This window comes from Phoca vitulina, unplaced genomic scaffold (assembly GCF_004348235.1).
Source record: "Phoca vitulina isolate PV1807 unplaced genomic scaffold, GSC_HSeal_1.0 scaffold3, whole genome shotgun sequence".
Lineage (NCBI taxonomy): Eukaryota > Metazoa > Chordata > Mammalia > Carnivora > Phocidae > Phoca > Phoca vitulina.
The window spans coordinates 36,969,846-36,991,220 of record NW_022589706.1 but is presented as its reverse complement, the minus strand read 5'-3'; the positions used below and the strand labels follow the sequence as shown (position 1 = coordinate 36,991,220).

Sequence of the window (21,375 nt, the reverse complement as noted above, 5' to 3'; positions counted from 1 at the left end):
CCACCTGGGCCTGGTTGCGCATGCGCGCCGTCGTTGGCTCCGCCCCTGTGGAATCCCGCTTGGCCTTTTTAGCGTGGCTTTCTCCCGTGGCGGCGTCCTGCGTCAGCAAAGGTTCCCCTCCCCCAACCTTTCCTCTAGTAACCCATATTGCCTTTGCCGGCCAGTGCATCATTGTTCCCTTATCTCCTTGATGCTTTCTTTCTCTTCTCAACTATTTTTCTGTTTTTTAATCTTATGAAAGGTCTTGTTTCGTTCTTCATGTGTTTTATCAGCCTTGAAACAGAATTGTTACCTTATCACTCCCGTTTCTCATTAAAGAAAACATAATTCATGCCTACTTTATTGAAAATTCAATTTTAACGGCAAAGGAAAGCCAAGCTAATAAATGAAAAATGCATTCTCTTTGTTAAAAATAAAACATTATAGTCAAGGTCGAAGACCCCCTCATCCACTACCCTCCTTCGCAGAAGTATCCCTTGTTTGCTGTTTGGTGTGAATCCTCAAATATTCTATACATTTACTTCACATGTATTGTTTTGGTGGAAGAACCTGAGGTTAACGAGTCTTAAAGGGTACAATACTGTATATATCATTCTAAGGATTGCTTTTTTTTTTTTTAATAACTGTTTTGGAGAGCCTTTCCATTTTAGTATACTTAAACTATACCCATTTTTAAGTGCTTCCCAATATTCCATAGCATGGCTATCACAAAATGAATATGGTTATTTCCCTAGTGATGTACATTTAGATTGCTTTCAACTTTTCACTTTAACCAAAAAAACAAAACACTACAATGAAGAGCCTTGTAAATGACTTCTTGCAGATCTGTACAAGTTTTTCTCCAAGATCATAAAGTATGCACAGTTTTTATTTTAGTAGATAATGCCACATTTTCAGGCTACTTTTGAACACATCTTTCAGGGAGAAGATGATAGATAGGTCAAAATTGGTGTTCTAGTTCTTAACTGTAACTACCTAGTTGCATGACCTCAGGTAACTAACCTCTCTTTGCTTCAGTTTTCTCATCCTTAAAATGGGAAAGCTGAATTTGATGATCTCTAAAGCTTCTTTTGGTCCAAAAGTTTTCAAATAGGACTCTCGCTTTTCTACAGAGAGAAATTCATTCTAGTTTACAAATCAATCAGTGGGTTTACTTGCTGTCGGTTCACTAAATATTGTTCTTCATTTAACAATTATTGAATACCTGCTGTTTAAGAACTTGGAAAACAAAGATATGAGTAAAGCCTAGTCTTTGCCCTTAAAGAGCTCTCAACTTATTGAGAAAGTCAGAAGGGTCTTAATTAACTCTCCTACAAGAGTAAAAGGTAGATATGCTTTAATAGAAACCCAAAGGAAGTGTTTACATCCCAACAGTGCCACACCATCTCCCATTATTTAAACAAATCCTGTGGTTTTAATCCTACCCTTACCTTTGAAGACTCAATTGCTGTTCCCAGTCTCACTTACCTCTTTAGGATAATCCCATGTGTAGTTTTAAACTCTGTTAAGGTATAGCCAACATTGTAAAATCTTTTCCTGAATTCCACTTTATCTCTTTCCATTTCTTTGTTCTATAAATATTTATGAAGAGTCTACCATGTGCCAGGGTCTCTTCTAGCCTATGTAGATTCAGCAGCAAGTAAATCAAAGTCCTTCCTTTTATGAAGCTTTCATCCTAACGAAGGAAGGCAGACAATAAACATATAAATGTACAGCATGCCAAGCTGTGATAAGGATTATAAATAAGAGTAAGCAGGATAGGGGGACCTAGAACAGAGTGATAAATAGGGATTAGGTGCAATTTTATATCAAGAGGTCAGGGAAAACTATTCTAATAAGGTGACATAAGAGTAGAGAGCTGAATGGAGAAAAGAAGTAAGCCATTGTGAATTTCTGGGTGAAGCCCTATCAGACAGAAAGAATAGGAAGTGCAAAGGCCCTAAGGCAGAAACATACTTGGTGCATTCAAGGAACCCAAAATGAGCTGGAGTGGAGGGAGTGAGAAAGTGGACATAGAAGATCAGTTATTGGAGGGTGGGTAGGGCAGAGCTAATCACACCCCTTTAGACTCTGCTGCTTCTATGGCCTGTGTCTATCACATCCTATAGTAATTATTTGACTACATATCTGTTTTCCTAGGACTCTTCGCTAGATGAAGTCCTCCCTCAAACAGGGCATCTTCTTACATGTCACTTATTCATGATATGGTGCCTAACACTCAGTAGATCTTGGCCTGTACTGACAGTAATGTCGTGAAGATTTTACATTCTGCTAAGGAGTATCATAAAGCAATTACTCATAGTCCTGTCTACTTGTTATTCCATGAGTCTATAATGAACTCTGGTTTCATGGAAGAACCAGCTGCCTTCTGCTGAGGATCATCTTTCTCCTTTCAGCTACCTAAAATAAGCTTGTCTTTCAAGACTCTACTCGGGGCACCTGGGTGGCTCAGTCAGCTAAGTGTCTGCCTCCAGCTCAGGTCATGATCCCAGGGTCCTGGGATCAAGTCCCGCATCGGGCTCCCCACTCCGCGGGAAGCCTGCTTCTCCCTCTCCCACTCCCCCTGCTTGTGTTCCCTCTCTCGCTGTGTCTCTCTCTGTCAAATAAATAATTTTTTTTTTTAAAGGACTCTATTTAAACCAAGAGTTGATGAATATTTACTGAGGCATCAGAATCACCTTTATGGTGGAGGTAGCATTGCAGCTAAGCTTTGAAAATAAAAATTTTCACAAGCAGAGAAGCCCATAAATCACTAATAACCACTCTGAAAAGGCCTCTTCCTTCCTTGCTTTTAAACTGAGTTCCTTGCCTGGATAAGCTTCCTTAGTTCAAGATGTCTTTATCTCCCTACTCACCAGGGAAGAGTTTAAAGATGGATAGTTTGAAGGTATTCTATAAACTTATGAACATATCACACTACAATGTTCCATATATTGATTATATTTATTTGTTTTCCATTTTATCATTTTGTGTGTGGGGGGTGTATGTGTATGTGCGTAGTTTGTTGGTTCTTGGCAAAAAAAAAAGCAAAAACAAAAACAAAAACAACAACAAAGCATTAGTTTTAACGTATCTATTCCTGGGAAGTACTGAAAGGGGTTGCTTAATAGATGATGATTAAAATGATGACAAGAGGTAAAGATCAAATAAAAGTGCCTTGCTCAGTATCTAGTAGATAGTACTTATAAATGTGTTTTTCATGAATGTGGCATTTAGGCCCAACTGTGTTATTTACTTCCAACTTTAGTTATGCCACTTAAATCTCAATGTTCTTCAGTTTCTTCATCAGTAAATTGATATATTAAAATAACATATTACACCTGCTTCCTGGAAGGATAACAAAGTTAAATGAGATTTCAAATGTCAAAGCATTTTACAAGTTAGAGGCAAAATGGTGGTATGCTTTGGTTTAGGACTTTCATCCTTTGAACGACCTGAATAACTGCACATATGTAGAGTTTTCCTTCCTTTCCAGATACTTCAATGGGGAATTAAGCCCCAATTATCCATCTTCCTCTGCATTCTGACATATTTTAATACAAAATTTTATATTGCTAGTTCTTTCTGGAAAATTGTGTCATCTATTCACATCTATACTATTACATAAACTGCACACCCTTTAAGGGTGAGAACAAGTTTATTTCTGTATTCACCAGATAAGTGCTTAGTAAATCCTTAAGCTAAATATTGATCATGCACATGAAGGACTTAGAAATTAGGCAAAGGGAGATATGCTTGATTTTATGAGGAATAGGAAATAACTGGTATTTATTTTGAGCAAAGAAGTACAATCACATTGAAATAAGGTAAATCTGATTATCTTAAGTATGCAATTTCAGCAGGACTTGACTCCACCATAATATCGGAGGGCAAGAAATGGGTTTTTCCTGGATTCTCTTCTCTTTTCTCTCTACCCTTGCTCCCAGGGTCATTTCATCCAGTCCCATGACTTTTTTTTTTTTTTAAGATATACTTATTTATTTAAGAGAGAGAGAGAAGGAGCACGTGAGCAGGGGGAGGGGCCAGGAGAGAGCGAGAGAATCTCAGGCAGCCTCCCCACTGAGCATGGAGCCTGACACAGGCTCCTCATGTGGCTTGATCTTAAGACCCTGAGATCACAACCTGAGCTGAAATCAAGAGCCAGGTGCTTAAGAGACTGTGCCACCCAGGCACCCCTATCCCATGACTTTTGATACTATCTATGTGATATGTGTCACTGACAGACAATGACTCCCAGCTTTCCACCTGCAGTCTCAACTTTTCCTTGAGCTCACTTCGATGCTTCACTGATGCCTCCCTTGGATATCTAATAGGCATATGAAATTTATGCCCCAAACAGAACTTGTGAATTGCCTTCCTAAACCTGTTCTATCCCACTCCCATACTCCTTCTTAGTATCAATAACCATTATCCAACATTGTTCCAGCCCAAACCCAAATGACCCTTGATTCCTCTCTTTCCGTTATGAGTCCTTTTCACACCTAAGAAAGCCCATTAGCAAGACTCATTAGTTCTTCCTGTAAAATATATCCCAAATCTAATTCCCTCCATCTCTACTGCCACACTGCATTTCAAGTAACACAAACCTTTCAGTGGTTTCCTGTTACACATAAAGTAAAATCCAAACTTCTACCACGTGACCTACAAGTCCCTTCATGATCTGGTAGCCCTGGGGTTGCATGTGGCCATATAGGTCATGCAATACACAACCTTCTAGGGTCCTCCACATCCCCTCATTCTTAGTCACTCTTTGTCAACCCTTTTAGTGTCATTCCCTCACATTCTCTGTGCTTATCCCTCCCCCCCATTTCTTTAGGCCTGAATCCCAACTCTTCATTTACCTCTTGGTCCCTACCTTTGTTCCATTATATATACATGTCCAGTATTCTCAATATTTTAGCAGAAGAATGTCTTTACGCGTTCACTGAAACTGAAATCTAACTTCCCTCAAGGACAGCACTTCTCCTACTCTTTCTATACCAGATGCTCACCATTTCCCTTCACCCTCTTGTACTGTAGAACTGGGAGGTAGCATTGCCATTTCCCTGGCTATTGTAGGCCACCACTGGACCATTATGGTTCCACTTTCCTGTGAAAATTCTCCTTGCCTGTACTTGGCACCCTCATTTACTACCTCTACTTTTCTCTCTTCATGTCCCCTCATTCACTGATATAATGTTGGAGTCTGACCCACAATCTTCCTTTTCTCTACCACTTGGCATCATGAGTGACTTGCACATCCTGCTTGTCTCATATTTTTTGATCTAGAATCTAATTATTCAGCAACCTCCATTTACTCCACTTTATCAGTCCACATTCAAAGCCATGCTCTGGGTCCTATTATATCACAAAACTGTTCCTTCCTTGAATTTTAGGGGCCAAGCTATTTTCTTTGACCCCAATTTCATATTCTCCACCCCCTTTTAGATTCCATCTCATTTTTCACTTTTCAATTACTCTGTCCTCTTTGAAACTTGTTTCCTCCGTAAGTCTACTCACTGGTTTCACTTCTTCAGCAGACCTGGAACTGTTGCTCAGAGATCTGTCCATCACTCTCATTGTCTTTCTTTTTTGTGCTCTCTTTAAGCAATCTCAAGCACACCTGTTTGCCGATGATTCCCAAATTATCAGACTTCTCTTCTGCAATCCACAATCATATATCCAACTGCTTACTATATGTTTCCACCAGGATGTCCCACAGTACCTTCAAAACAATGAATCCCCACACCAAATAGGATGGCTAATATCAAAACAACAAAAGAAAATAACAAATGTTGGTGAGAATGTAGAGAAATTAGAACCCTTATGTCCTGTTGGTGGGAATCTAAAATGGTACAGCAGCTATGGAAAACAGAGGGCCCTGAAAAAAATTAAAAATAGAATTACTATATGATCTAGCAATTCTGCTTCTGGGTACATATCTAACAGAACTGAAAGCAGGGTCTCAAAGCGTTATTTGTATACCCATGTAACTAGCAGCACTATTCACAATAGTCAAAATGTGAAAGCAATACAAATGTCTATTGACAGATGAATGGATAAAGAAAATGTAGTATACACAATGATATATACAATGGAATATAATTCAGCCTTAGAAAGGAAGAAAATTCTGACATATGTTAGATGAACCTTGATGATATTATGCTAAGAGAAAAAACCAGCCATTGGGAAGAGGAAATGGGTAGTTGTTGTTTAATGGATATAAAGTTTCAGTTTCGCAAGATGAAAATTCTGGACATTGGTTGTATGATATTGTGCAAATACTTAACTTTACTGAACTGTGCACTTAAAAATGGTTAAGATGGTAAATTTTATATATTTTGCCACAATTAAAAACAAAACAAAAAACCGTGTCCTAACTGAACTTAATACATTTATTCCTCAACCTGCTTCTCTTCTGGTTTTCCAAATCTAAGGGACAGCCACTTACCAGTCATTCAGGCAGAAAACTGGGTATGAACCTGAAATTCTCCCTCTGCCTCATCCTTTTTGTCAATCCAGTCACCAGGCTTTTTGGCTCCATTTTCTTAACATCTCTTTATATACCCCATGCTGTCTAGCCCCTCTGTGGGTACCCTTATCTGTTCTCACCCAGAGTTGTTGCTGTGACTGCTTTCTAAATACTCTCCCTGTCCTAAATCTTGCTCATTTAAGCTATTTTCCATTTAGAATACTTCCCCCCCAAAAACTCCAGATGTGAACAAATTATATTCACTCCTAACAATACTTTAACTGTACTCCATAGGCTGCTACTACTTAGAATAAAAAATAAGACTCACTCTGATCTAGTCCCTTTTTACTAGTTCAGAGCTCCTGTTTCAGTTTGGGCCTCTCTTCATACAATATATTCCAGCTATACTAAACTGTTTGTAGTTCCAGAGAACGTGTTGTGTGCCTCTATACCTTTGTCCATGCTGCACTCTGTGTTTGAGCTGTGAGGAATGCTCCTCCCCATCCTGTCCACCTGGTGAACACCTGGTTTTCTTGGAAGACAAGTCAAAACTCATGTCTTACATGAAACTTCTGACCACTTCCCTTTTTCCTTCACTCAATTGGAATTTATTTTTCCTCCTTTGTAACTCTTATTCATTAAACAAATTATTGCTTCTGTAACATTATATTGCATTTGCTTTCTTTACATGTGTGGGTCTTTTATTTCAGATCCTTTTGATGGCAAGACTGTGCCTTATTTCTATTTATATTCTCAATGCCAAACACAGTGTCTGCAATATTGTACATGTATATTAAAAGTTGGTTGAATATATCACTTATTATATGGATATAAACTGAAGATTTATTGATCATTTAGTCAACAAATATTCATTGAAAACTTGCATATTTTCTAGTGTTGGAGAAACGAGGCCTCTAGTGCACAATTTTGTAGGAAAACAGGTATGCTAAAACTTACCTCATGATATGGCAAGTACTCAGCTGAGGTGAAAATTCTTCATGGATCAGGGAATTTATTAACCATTGTGCCTTTGGAGCCTACATCAGTGACTATACTTAGTGTTCAATAAATAGTGGTTGAATTGAACTAAACCTGTGAAACATTCTGTGCTCAATCTGTTGACTTAATTGTGCAGGTATATAATGTTCCAGGCAGGGATTAGGTGGAGAGAAATTGAGAAATCATGAGGGATTTTGGTGCCATTATAAGAAGTCAGGCTGTAGCCTGCAAGCAACTGGGCCAGGAGAGGCTTTTAAGCTGGAAAATGGTAGGTCCAGCTCAGTTCATTAGGAAGAAAAACTAAATTGGTGGGAGAAGAGATTAAGACTGGGAAATGATAGGGGATCATTGCTATTGCCCAGTTGAGTGATGATGTTGGATTAAGCCAGTGATGGCAAGGATGGAAGGGCCGAAGGGGCTGGATTCTAGGATTTTTGAAGTAGACGAAGATTTAGTGCCAATGAGATGAGGGAAGATGGAGAAAGTGAAAACGAGACCAGTAGGTTTTTCATGAGGCTTGAGCGCTATAACGTATGACACAGCCATTTATAAACTACAAAACATTACATATCACTTGGTTGTTTTTATCTTCTCTGGCGTTTCTTAGTTTAGATGGGCAGAACGACTTTTAGAGATGTGTTCAGACCCAAAGAAAATAATAAATTTCGGAATAGCTTTCACTATTCCCGAGATTTCTGAAGATGCAGGGAAAGGTAATCCGAGCACAGTGAAGGAGAGGAAAAGAAAACAGTTGAGCTCTTCACAGAACTTTCCACTCAGCCGGGAGCGACGGAGCCCTGCCCACTTCTTCCCAGCCCCACCGTCCTTCCCCGCGTTCTCCTCGCTAGCCAATCACGCTCCGTCTACGTCATCAATGTGCGCCGACACTGGACAAGTCGGAGGCAGCACCACGTGTACTGTGTTGACTGTCAAAGCGTCAAGGAGCCCAATTCCCGGAAGCTGTGAGTTCTAAAAGAAGTTCCTGTACTCTAGTGTCCCGACTCTGCGAACCCCAATCATGAGCGCCCCGGGAGTGCTCTCCTTTACCCAGCAAGGTTGGGAGCAGGTGCTGGCCAAAGTGAAATGGGCTCTGGTCTATCTGGACGCCGCCTGCGCGGAGAGCTTGCACTGGGGCTGCGGATCCACGCGACTCCTGGAGGCGGTGGGAGATCCTGCGTGTCACCTGCGGGAGTTCGAGCCCGCAGCTGTCGGTGGTGGAGCCGAGCAGCCTAAGGCGGTGTTTGTGCTGAGCTGCCTGCTGAAAGGCCGGACCGTGGAGACCCTGCGGGATATCATCTGCCGCAGTCACTTCCAGTATTGTGTGGTGGTCACAGCCGTGAACCACGCTGTCCACCTCACCGCTAATCACGTGCCGGCGGCTGCAGCGGCGGAGCTGGAAGGGCAGCCGGTGTTCGAGCAACTGGAGGAGAAACTGTGTGAGTGGATGGGCAATATGAACTACACGGCCGAGGTGCTGCACGTCCCGTTTTTGCTCGCACCTGTTGCTCCCCACCTTGCCTTGACTCCAGCCTTTGCTTCCCTTTTTCCACTGCTACCCCAGGATGTGCATCTCCTTAACAGTGCCCGACCAGACAAGAGGAGGCTAGGAAGCCTGAGTGAGGTGGATGCCACCGCCCTGCCCCCTGAGCTGCTTCTGCAGATCAGGTGCCTGGTGTCAGGCCTCAGTTCTCTGTGTGAGCATTTAGGGGTGCGGGAGGAGTGTTTTGCTGTAGGTTCCCTCAGTCGGATCATCGCTGCAGATCTGGCTAATTATGGCCCTGCCAAGAACAGGAGGAAGACTGCCACAGGCAGGGCATCAGTGGTCTTTGTAGACAGAACTTTGGATCTCACGGGTAAGTGGAATTGCTATGGGTCTTCCTAACCTAACCTCCAAGGTTCTGGGACTTTCACTGATTCAGCATATATTTTATTGACTCTTACTGTATGTCAAGTTGAGGATACAAAGATGAGCTAGATGGACACAGTCCCTGATCTCATAGAGTTTGTCATCTAGAGTGGAATACAGTCAAGCAAATTACCCATTACAATTCGTTAATTCGTTAGATGCTGTAATGGGTAAATACATCTTTAACACGCACTGTTTTGTTGAACAACTACATCTAGCCAAAGATATTGGAGAAATTATGCTGACATTGAGAACTGTACACCTGGGTACTTTTTAGAAATGTGCAGATGTCAGTATTTACAATAATCCTGCATAAGAGGGCTCTAATTTGTTGGAGAGGTGTTGACAGATGAACCAGTGGAAGGAAAACTGTACAACAATACATGAAATTATCATAGACAGTTTAGTTTTAGGTTTCTTTAAATGAGTGTTAATAAACTTGAAGTATCACCAGAAATTGAGATTAAATACAATTGTAGAAAATACTTTCAAATGTTCATTGATTTACTCTTAGCTGTCATTCTACTGAAGATTGGGTAGATCATCTCAAATTTTAATAATGTATCAATTATTTATATGCATAGAGAACAAACATAATCCTTAAAATAGATGAAGAAAAAACACTTTCTGATAGTGACATGTGCATATTGTCAAAGGTCACCTTTATTGTTCTCTAATTAGGTAGATATAGCGCTGCTAGTAGTATAGTCTGACCACACCCAAATTCAGGGAGAATGATCAGGAAGCTGACATAGGTAAACATTCTCCTTAGTAGGTTGGAAAAAAAGTAGAATGAAGTTATAAAAAAACCCACAATAGCTGTATTTGAGTTTTTGACCTTATAAGATTAATTTTCAGATCATAAAGTAGTAAGCTAAGTGGTAATACTGAGATGTAAGCTTAATCATGTGACTGGAAAAACAGGTGTCTAGTCTGTCATTGTGATTTAAGTATAAGTAAAAATTGTAACATCCCAGAACTAGAGAATTAAAATCACCTGAGGAGTTTATGCTTGCTGAATTTTTGAGTGTGTGGTATATACTGTTTATACTTCTACTTTCTTATGCCCCAAATATGACATTGTTTAATAATTAATCAGAGTCACATAGTGTTGTTCCCCCCCTCCCCCCAATGACTTCAGTTAGGCAGACTTTAATGTCCTGGCCCTCCAGCATCATGGTAACAGCTCTTTTAAGTCTTGACATGCCTTCCTTGTATATGATTCTTGAAAATAAAAGCCATCAGAAAACTTTCATATCTTCCCATCACCAAATTACCAGCCTTTGTACATTTGTACAACATTTTTTCTTCCCTTCCTTTGTATTTTTTTTTTTTAAGATTTTATTTATTTGACAGAGAGAGAGAGATAGCGAGAGCAGGAACACAAGCAGGGGGAGCGGGAGAGGGAGAAGCATGCCTCCTGCCGAGCAGGGAGCCCGATGTGGGACTCGATCCCAGGACCCCGGGATCATGACCCGAGTCGAAGGCAGACGCTTAACGACTGAGCCACCCAGGTGCCCCCCTTCCTTTGTATTAAAAAGAGATGTACTGTCCCTGCTACTATCTAATGCCAACTTCTTCACCTTTGCAGACTAGGTCCTCTCCCTTTTCACTTCCCTCATAGACTGACCTCTGTCACATACCCTACCCTGTTCCTAGATCATCATTTCAGAAAATCTTTTTTACTGGATTTTCCTGGTCAACATACAAATGGAATGTAACATCTCCTTCCTTAACACCTCATGCTCCTCCAACTTGTTTTATTTTTTGCTCCATTTTACAGCAAACTTGAAAGAGTTGTCCATACTTGCTATCTCTGCAATCATCTGCTCCAATTTTCCCTCAATTCCACTTCAGTTACGATTTCCCCTCCGCAGTACTTCCCAGCAATTTCCTCTGTCAAGATCACGCGTGGCCGCCATATTGCCAAATCCAGTGTTCAGTTATCAGGATTCATTTTACTCAGTCTCAAAGCAGCATCTGACACAGCGGAGTAGAGGATTCAGAGTTAAAAATAATAAGAAGAAAATAAAAGATGCACAAAAGATATACAGATACATAGTTTCTTGTGTAACTCCATCAGAATGTAAATCTGACATGTCATTTGTTTGCTCACAGCCCGCTCACAGCCCTCCCACAGCCTTCTATCACACCTACTGTCAAATCCAGATTCCTTACCATTGTTTTCAAGGCCATACGTGACCTGCCTGCGTGTAGCTTTCCTACCTCGTCTCCCACTGATCTCCCCTCACACATTACTTTCCCACCACACTGCCCACCTGGCCATCCCTTAACATGCCAAGTATGTTGCAGCCTCAGGGCCTTTGGAGTTCTTCTGCAGCTCAGCTTGGAATGTTCTTCCTTCAGGTATCTACATGGCTTTCTTGTTCACTTCCTTTGAATCTCTGCTCAGATTTCTGCTTCTCAAACAAGCCTTCCCTGACCACTTTCTTTAGCTACTCTGTTCCCCTAATTGGCATTAGTTTGTTCCTATGGTCCTAGTAACTTATAAATTAAAGTTCTTTTTAATGGATACCTTTTGAATAACCACTCAAACTATCTTCCAGATGAACAGATTAATGATTCATTTGTGTCAAAGATGTTTCAACATAGTGTTATCATCCCATGTTGGTAATATTCAGGGCTGATTTTCAGTTGGTACATGGCTGTGGTGTAAAAATTTTTAAACATTAAAATTCTTCTGTATTATTGAGTAAAGAGAAATCCTCTACTTATTGGGACTACAAGTCACCCAATGCTGTTGCCTGGTGGAGAAGAGCAATAGGGCCTAGGAGAGTGCTGGTGTGGACACAGCTGGTCCTCCAGAGCTGCTGAGGGTACCGAGGCAGCAAGGGTGGTTGTGATGGTTGTGGAGATGCAGCACTCCACAAGTGCTCCAAGGTGGCCCCGAACTGAATGGGGTGGTATAGGTGGTTTGGTGGCCTTACAGTCGTCATGGGTGCTCTCTGTCCTTGGTCCAGACTCTGATGTCCAGGAACATACCTGATCACCATGCTCAAATTTTTTTCTGATCTGTCTTGAATGTAACAAGCATGAGGAGCTGGGGAGTCATAACAATGAATTTAATAGAGAAGCTGTTACAAGAGTTTGGTGTGGATCTTACATCAAACTGTGACTTAGATTAGTGCATTGTTTAGCCAGTGATAGTTGCAGCAAACCAAAGATTACACCAACAATTTCTAAAAATTAAAAGCTGATTTGGGAATTATTGGAATGACTTGAATGGTCTGAATTTCAATTTAAATTACTTGACAGCAGTTTTAATATAGAGATCAAAAAGAAATATATTTTTAGGTTTTGATTTAGGTGTGAATATCCATAAACACATGTTAACTTTTTATTATTAGTTGTTAAATATTTTGGCTAACATCCTTGATAATTTACCATTAAAAGATTTATATGCTTATATATCTTCTTAGATGTAAAATTAGCACTATCAAGAATAACCTCCAACAATTCATAAATATCCAACATTCTTAACATCCTCCTTACAGTACAGACAAGTTTCTTTCTCATCTTCTTGTCATCATCTTTGCTGAAAGTAATATTAATTTGTCTAATATTTGATTTATTTTTTTCAGCAAACATTTATTGAAGGCCTACTGTGTGCCAGGATTGTTCCAGGTCTAGGGAAACAGTGATGAACAAGATAGACAATTTCCTTGCTCTCCTGAAGCAGTTGATAAGCTCTCAGCACTTAAAAACATAGAAAGTTTGTTGTAATTATTTGAGAAGTAAATGGTCGCTGATGTCTGTTTGCTATGATCTGGCTTACTTTTACCCTGTGTAGACCACCCAGAAGCTTGTGTCTGGGCAGACAGAGTACGTCAGGCATGTTTGCATAGGGGATATTCTATGGACTGTTCTGGCTTCTGATTTGTTTCAGGGGAATTAAATTAAATTAAATTAGGTAGATGTGATTTATGAATCTCTAAAAGATTTGAGTCTGGTTTCCTTTCCATTCTTTTTTGGCTCTTAGGATTGACTAGAGTGCTTCAAGTCCAAAATAAAAAGATAGGAGGTGGCAGTAACCCTGGGAATTAAATTTCTTCTCCTGGTTCAATTCTTCTGAATTTTAGTTTCATGTAAACTTTTAAGTTAAATCAATTCAATTAAAGATTAACTGCCAATACAAAGGGTGGCTCCTATTCCTGGGATTATGATACCGTGATGCATTTATATTTGCTTTAAGGTGTGTATATTATTTGTTAAAGTATTGAAATTTGAGACTATTAATAGTTAACATTTGAGAACATATTACCTTTCTCAGCACTCTATGTATCTAAGCTCTTTTAATTTTCACAATAGTTTTTTGAGGTATTATAATTATCCCCATTTTACAGATGAGGAAGCAGAGAAATTGAGGAGTTAAGTAGCTTGCCCAAGATCACGCAGCTAGTAAGTGGCAGTCAGGATTTGAACCTTGGCAGTTTACTCCAGAGCTTATGCTCATAATCCGTTTTATATATGTTACTACAGAGAAAAGTTTGAGAAGCCTTGTCCTAAATAGTACAGATTCTGCTGCTAGGGTGTCCAGAAGCTAGCAGCTTCGGAGACTAAACACAGTTGTTGGGCCCTGGTGCTGCCGTAGTGTTCAGAAAAGTGACTTTTTCTTCCCCAAATCTGATTTTCCACAAAATACAAAATAATCAAGCAATATCTTCATTTTAGAGTTCAGTGGATACTATTTAAAATAAACATAAGTGTGAGACATGATTTAGAAGCCCTTTAAGGCTCTGATTAGATGGCTGGTGTTAGATCCAGGCCTGTATAATAATTTCAAGTCCTGGCTTAGTAACTTAGTTGTTGTTTGATCTTCATTGAACCTTTTGAGGGTTTTCTTATTTGTGAACAGGGTAAAATAGTGACCTTAAAGTGCTGTTGGAAGGATATGAAATCATTCATTCATTCATTCAATGTATAACTAATATAGTGGGTAAGATTAAAAAGTGATAGGGTTTCCATTTTAGATAGCATAGTTTGGGAAGGCCTTTCTGTGGATGTGACATCTGAGCAGAGATGGAAAGAAGAGAGGAAGCAGGCCATATAGCTGTCTTGGTGTAGAACATAAAGACCCAGCAGCAGGTGCAAAGGATCTGAGGTGGGAATATGTTTGACATGTTTGAGGAGCAGTAGGAGGCCAGCGTGGGTCCCTTCAGCTTGCCCCAGGAGGAGATGAAGTTGGAGAGATAGGCAGAGGCAGTGCACTGTAGGGCAAAGTAAGGACTTACGTAAAAGCCAAAGTATGATAGGAAACTTGGGGAGTTTTGAACTGTGATGTGACATGATCAGACTTATGTTATACGGGATCATACATGGAAGGAGTGAGGGGATTGAGGTCGATCCTCAATGTATGGTAGCTGCTACTACTATCTAGGTTGTGTAATAAGCATGAGTGATTAGTTATGGTAGGCTTAGCTCTGCCTCTTTCTAGTCATAATTCGTTGGGCAAGTGCCTACCTTGAAGGTATCCGTTTCCTGATCTGTAAAATCAAGATACCTATTCACAGGGTTGTTGAGAGTATAACATAAGTTAACACATCTAGCTCCTGAAACAGTGCCTGGTATGTAAAATGCACTGAGAAATGTTTCTTACTTTTGTTAATTAATGATATGCATTTAAAATTAAAATTATCATATGGTTTAACTTATATGTGGAACATAAGGAATAGCATTGAGGACATTAGGAGAAGGAAGGGAAAAATGAAGGGGGGTAATCAGAGAGGGAGATGAAGTATGAGAAACTATGGACTCTGGGAAACAAACTGAGGGTTTCCAAGGGGAGGGGGGTAGGGAACTGGGTGAGCCCGGTGATGGATATTAAGGAGGCAATGAGCACTGGGTGTTATACGCAAACAATGAATCATGGAACAGTACATCAATAACGAAGTACTGTATGGTGACTAACATAACATAATAAAAAATAATAAAATTACTTAAGTTTTATTACTTCAAATATGTTTTCTCCATAAGTATATAAGACTAAGAGTATAAATACGAGAATGATTTTCCATACATATAACCCAGAAGAATTCTCTTACCTGATCTCTTACCTGCCACTAAAGGCAATGAGAGTTGGTTAGAATTAACCATTTGTCAGGAACTATATTCTGTCATACCTAGAGAAAAAAAAAAGGCAGAATAAGCGAGATTCCTCCTATCTGATCCTGCAAGATTACTACAATTTTGGTTATTTAGGAAAGTGTGAAGAATGGTATGGATGATACCTATTCATTTCATAAATGTTTTTTGAGCAACTTTTATATGCAGGTTCTGTGCTAGGTGATAGTGACATAATGCCTCACTACTCAGTGTATCCTGGGGACTGGAAGCCCTAGCTCAGCTGAAGCTAATTAAAAATGCAGAATCTCAGGCCTCACCACAGACTTATGAATCAGAATCTGTATTTTAATAAATCTTTAGGTGACTTGCATATACAGTAAAGTTTGAGAAGTGTTGATGTAAAACGCAGTCAAGGCTCTTGTCCATGAGGAACTCAGAGTCAAATGAAGAAGCACAAAGCTCAGCAAATTATAGTATGAATGATATGTGCCTTCATAGGGTTTAGGTACAAAATTCTCTTTTAAGGGGTGGCCATTTCTAGACCAGTGGTTCTCAACCTCGTTTCATATTTGAACCACCCCAGAAAGTCTGATTCTTAAAAATGGGTCTGGGCAGAGGCTAGAATCAGAATTCTTTTAAAAGCTCCCCACATGTGCAAAGATGTAAGAAGGAGCACAGGTTGTTCTGGGAATTCTTTTTTAGATCATTTTTTCTTAGGGCTTAAGGTGCATGAGGGTTGGAATGCATGAAGGAATGGTAAGAGATGAGGAAGCCTGATGGGGATGATGAGGAAGGAGGTTGGGGCCATATTACAAAAGCCTTAAATTTCATGCTCAGTGAGGAGTCTTAACAAATTTTTAGTCAGGCAAAGTGCATGTACACATTTCCTGTTGAATGAGTTCTCTTGTGGACATTGTGGTGAATAGATGTATTGATTCCAAAGTGTAACCTGAGAAGTGAGTCAGACTCCGGTGGGATGGGTTTTTTTGTTGTTGTTGTTCTGCTTGCTTAAATTAAAGCATAATTTACATATAGTAATATTCATCATTTTTAGTGCATAATTTTGTCAAAAAACATACAGTTGTAAAACAACATCCACAATCAAGACTTGTGGAGATTGATCGGAAGGCTACTGTAATATCTAGGTGAGAAATGATGTGAGTTTAAATTGAGTCAATAATAGAAAGAGTGAAGAAAAGAGTAGTTGAGTATTTAGGTGAGAGAATTAACAGAGTGGTGACTGATATAATGGTAGAGGATTAAGAGAAGACATGCCAAGTGTTCTAGCTTGGGCAATTTCAGAATCTATGCCCTGTGATGGGAAAGGTAGGAGTAGATTCAAGTTAGGAGCAATATAATGAATGTTACATGGTTCTCTTATCTAACATTTCTGTGTGGGGAAAGGTATTTATTGAGTAAACTTGTATATGTAGTGCCTTATTATTATCCTACCCCCAACAGCTTCCCCTGCAAAGTCCTACCTGGTAAATGGCATTCTTAAGCAGGCTTTTTACTAGTATGCAGTATCTAATATACACCCTTTGTACTAGATTTGACTGATGTGAGGCAGCCATAGGTGGTTTTAGAAATAGTAGTGTTAGTAGTACTAGTAAGAGTAGTATTAGAGATCTAATAACTAACACTCCTTTCCCCATCCAAAGTCTGAATCAATTGAATATGAGATAAAAAGTTGTCAGGTGGAGGCCAAAATACTTGTTATATTATAGATACAGTGAACAATTAAGGAATGTGGCTTATATCTATGGACAAGTGAGCTTCCTAATACCAAATCCCAGAGTAGAAAGGTTTACCCACACAGCAGGAAGATGGAACCAGAGCAAGTCTTTCCCCCCCTACCCTTCCCAAGGGCGGAACCTATATTAGGAAGAGTAAGTAGAGCAGAACCTGATAGTCCAGGGTAAAAGTGATTGATTGAAGGAGGTAAAGCAATTTCAAGAGTGTTGTACTAATTGTTGTCCATCTACATAGAAGGGAACATTAGGAATAATAAATATCCTGTTCTACAAGACAGAAATATAATCAAATACTGAAACATCTCAAACTAATGAAAGACAATCACAGATACTTGAGAATGAATAATGGGGAATCAGAAAGGAAGTGACTTCTTGAATATACTAATTCCGGGAGTCCAGTAGCTCTATCTCAACACAGAGACAATATACACAACCCAAAAATATTGTCTGTGAAATGTAGAAAGTGCTATTGTTGCATTTCTGTCTTTTTAGCCATACTGCAGTGTGAGTAAGTTCTTGTGAGGGCTCCTAATTTTTTTTCTTTACAAGTTTTTTTTTTTTTTTTAAGATTTTATTTATTTATTTGAGAGAGAGAGAGAGCAAGCACAGAGGGAGAAGCAGACTCCCCTCTGAGCAGAGAGCCTGATACGGGGCTCGATCCCAGGACCCTGGGATCATGACCTGAGCAGAAGGCAGATGCTTAACCGACTGAGGGGCCCCTCTTTTCAAGTTTTTATTTAAATTCTAGTTAGTTACCATATATGGTAAAATTGGTTTCAGGTGTAGAATTTAGTGATTTATCACTTATATATAATTCCCAGTGCTCATTGCAACAAGTGCCCTTAATCCCCATCATCCATTTATCCCGTCCCCTACGTACCTCCCTCCATCAACCTTCAGTTTATTCTCCATAGTTGAGTCTCTTATGGTTTGCTTCCCCCCCTCCTCTTTTTCCCTTCCTCTAAATTCATCTGTTTCTTACATTCTGCATATGAGTGAAATCATATGGTATTTGTCTTTCTCTGACTCACTTATTTCGCTTAGCGTAATACACTGTAGCTCGATCCACATCATTGTAAAAGGCAAGATTTCATTCTTTTTGATGGCTGTGTAATATTCCATTGTATATATACACCACATCTTCTTAATCCATTTATCTGTTGATGGACATTTCAGCTCTTTCCATAGTTTGGCTATTGTTGATAATGCTGCTATAAACATTGGGGTGCATGTGCCTCTTCGAATCTGTATTTTTGTATCCTTTGGGTAAATACCTCGTAGTACAATTGCTGGGTCGTAGGGTCGTTCTATTTTTACCTTTTGAGGAATCTCCATACTGTTTTCCAGGGTGGCTGCACCAGCTTGCATTCCTGCCAACAGTGTAGGAGGGTTCCCCTTTCTCCACATCCTCACTGGCATCTGTTGTTTCCTGTGTTGTTAAGTCTAGCCATTCTGACAGATGTGAGATGATATCTCACCATGGTTTTGATCTGTATTTCCCTGATGATGAGTGATGTTGAGCATCTTTTCATGTGTCTGTTAGCCAACTGTAAGTCTTCTTTGGAAAAATGTCTCTTCATATCCTCTGACCATTTCTTAACTGGATTATTTATTTTTTTGGGGTTGTGTTTGATAAGTTCTTTATAGATTTTGCATACTAACCCTTTATCAGATATGTCATTTGCAAATATCTTCTCCCATTCTGTAGGTTGCCTTTTAGTTTTGCTGATTGTTTCCTTCACTGTGCAGAAGCTTTTTATTTTGATGAAGTCCCAATAGTTCTAGTAAGAATTTGCTATGGCTGAGGTCAAAGAGGTTGCTGCCTGTGTTCTCCTCTAGGATTTTTTTTTCTTTTGAGAGAGAGAGTGAGCTTGCACATGCAAGCAATGGGGAGGGGCAGAGGGAGAGAGAGAGAGAGAGAGAGAATCTTAAGCAGGCTCCATGCTTAGCACGGCGCCCAATGTGGGACTCAATCTCAGCACCCTGAGATTATGACCTGAGCGGAAATCAGGAGTCAGATGCTTAGTTGACTAAGCCACCCAGATACCCTTCCTCTAGGATTTTATGGTTTCCTATTTCATATTTAGGTCTTTCACCCATTTTGAACTTATTTTTGTGTTTGGTGTTAGAAAGTGGTCCAGCTATATTCTTCTGCATGTCGCTGTCCAGTCTTCCCGACACCATTTGTTGAAGAGACTGTCCTTTTTCCATTGGATATTCTTTCCTGCTTTGCCGAAGATCAGTTGACCATATAGTTCTGGGTCCATTTCTGAGTTTTCTGTTCTGTTCCATTGATCTATATGTCTGTTTTTGTGCCAGTACCATATTGTCTTGATGACTGCAGGTTGAAGTCCGGAATTGTGATGTCTCCAGCTTTTTCTTTTTCAACATTACTTTGGCTATTTGGGGTCTTTTATGGTTCCATGCAAATTTTAGGATTGTTTGTTCTAGCTCTGTGAAAAATGCTGATTGTATTTTGATAGGTATTGCATTAAATGTGTAGATTGCTTTGGGTAGTATAGACCATTTTAACAGTATTTGTTCTTCCAGTCCATGAGCATGGAATGTTTTTCCATTTCTTTGTGTCATCTTCAATTTCTTTCATAAATGGTCTGTCGTTTTCAGAGTACAGATCTTTTACTTCTTTTTTTTAAAGATTTTATTCATTTATTTGAGAAAGAGAGAGTAAGAGAGCACAAGCAGGGGGAGCAGCAGAAAGGAGGGAGAAGCAGGCTCCTCATTGAGCAGGGAGCCTGACATAGGGCTTGGTTCCAGGACCCTGGGATCACGACCCCAGCCAAAAGCAGACGCTTAACCGACTGATCCACCCAGGTGTCCCTTACCTCGTTGGTTAGGTTTATTCCTAGGTATCTTATGGTTTTTGGTGGAATTGTAAATGGGATTGACTCCTTGATTTCTCTTTCTGCTGCTTCATTATTGGTGTATCGAAACACAGCAGGTCTCTGTACATTGATTTTGTATCCTGCAACTTCGCTGAATTCATGTATTAGGCTTAGCAATTTTTTGGTGAAGTCTTTTGGCTTTTCTACATACAGTGTCATGTCATCTGCAAATAGTGAAGTTTCGCTTCTTCCTTGCCGATTTGGATGCCATTTATTTCTTTTTGTTGTCTGATTGGTGAGGCTAGAACTTCCAGTACTGTGTTAAGTAACAATGGTGAGAATGAACATCCCTGTCTTGTTCCTGACTGAAGAGAAAAAGCTCTCAGGTTTTCCCCATTGAGGATGATATTAGCTGTAGGTATGGCCTTTATGATGATGAGGTATGTTCCCTCTATCCCTATTTTGTTGAGGGTTTTTATCAAGAATGGATGCTGTATTTTGTCAAATGCTTTCCCTGCATCTATTGAGAGGATCATATGGTTCTTATCCTTTCTTTTATTAATGTGGTGTATCACATTGATTGATTTGTGGATATTGAACCACCCCTGCAGCCCAGGAATAAATCCCACTTGATCATGGTGAATAATTCTTTTAATGTACTGTTGGACTTGATTTGCTACTATGTTGTTGAGAATTTTTATATCCATGTTCATTAGGGATATTGGCCTGTAATTGTCCTGTTTAATGGGGTTGTTGTCTGGTTTTGGAATCAAGGTAATGCTGGCTTCATAGAATGAGTTTGGAAGTTTTCCTTCCATTTCTGTTTTTTGAAATAGTTTGACAAGAATAGGTATTAACTCTTCTTTAAATGTCTGATAGAATACCCATGGGACGCCATCTGGCCCTAGACTTTTGTTTGTTGGGAGATTTTTGATTGATTCAATTCTTTGCTGTGTATGGGTCTGTTCGAATTTTTTATTTTTTCCTGTTTCAGTTTTGGCAGTTTGTATGTTTCTAGGAATTTATCTATTTCTTCCAGATTGCTGAGATTATTTGTTGGCATATAATTTTTCATAATATTCTCCTATAATTGTTTGTATTTCTGTGGTATTGGTTGTGATCTCTCCTCTTTCATTGATGATTTTATTTATTTGGGTCCTTTCTCTTTTCTTTATGATAAGTCTGGCTAGGAGTTTATCAATTTTATTTTATTTTATTTATTTATTTATTTATTTTTAATTTTTTTATTGTTATGTTAATCCCCATACATTACATCATTAGTTTTAGATATAGTGTTCCATGATTCATTGTTTGTGCATAACACCCAGTGCTCCATGC

The 21,375-nt window shown here is 39.5% G+C and overlaps 1 protein-coding gene across 1 annotated transcript in view; it reads left to right on the top strand.

Moving 5' to 3' along the window:
• Window positions 1–8,338: 8,338 nt before the first annotated feature.
• Window positions 8,339–21,375, top strand: part of SCFD2 (sec1 family domain containing 2) — a 430,884-nt gene continuing 417,847 nt past the window's right edge. The window contains exon 1 of the mRNA XM_032400353.1: window positions 8,339–9,303. Coding sequence (XP_032256244.1) covers window positions 8,469–9,303 — 835 coding nt within the window. The 5' untranslated portion in view covers window positions 8,339–8,468. The remainder of the gene's footprint in view (window positions 9,304–21,375) is intronic.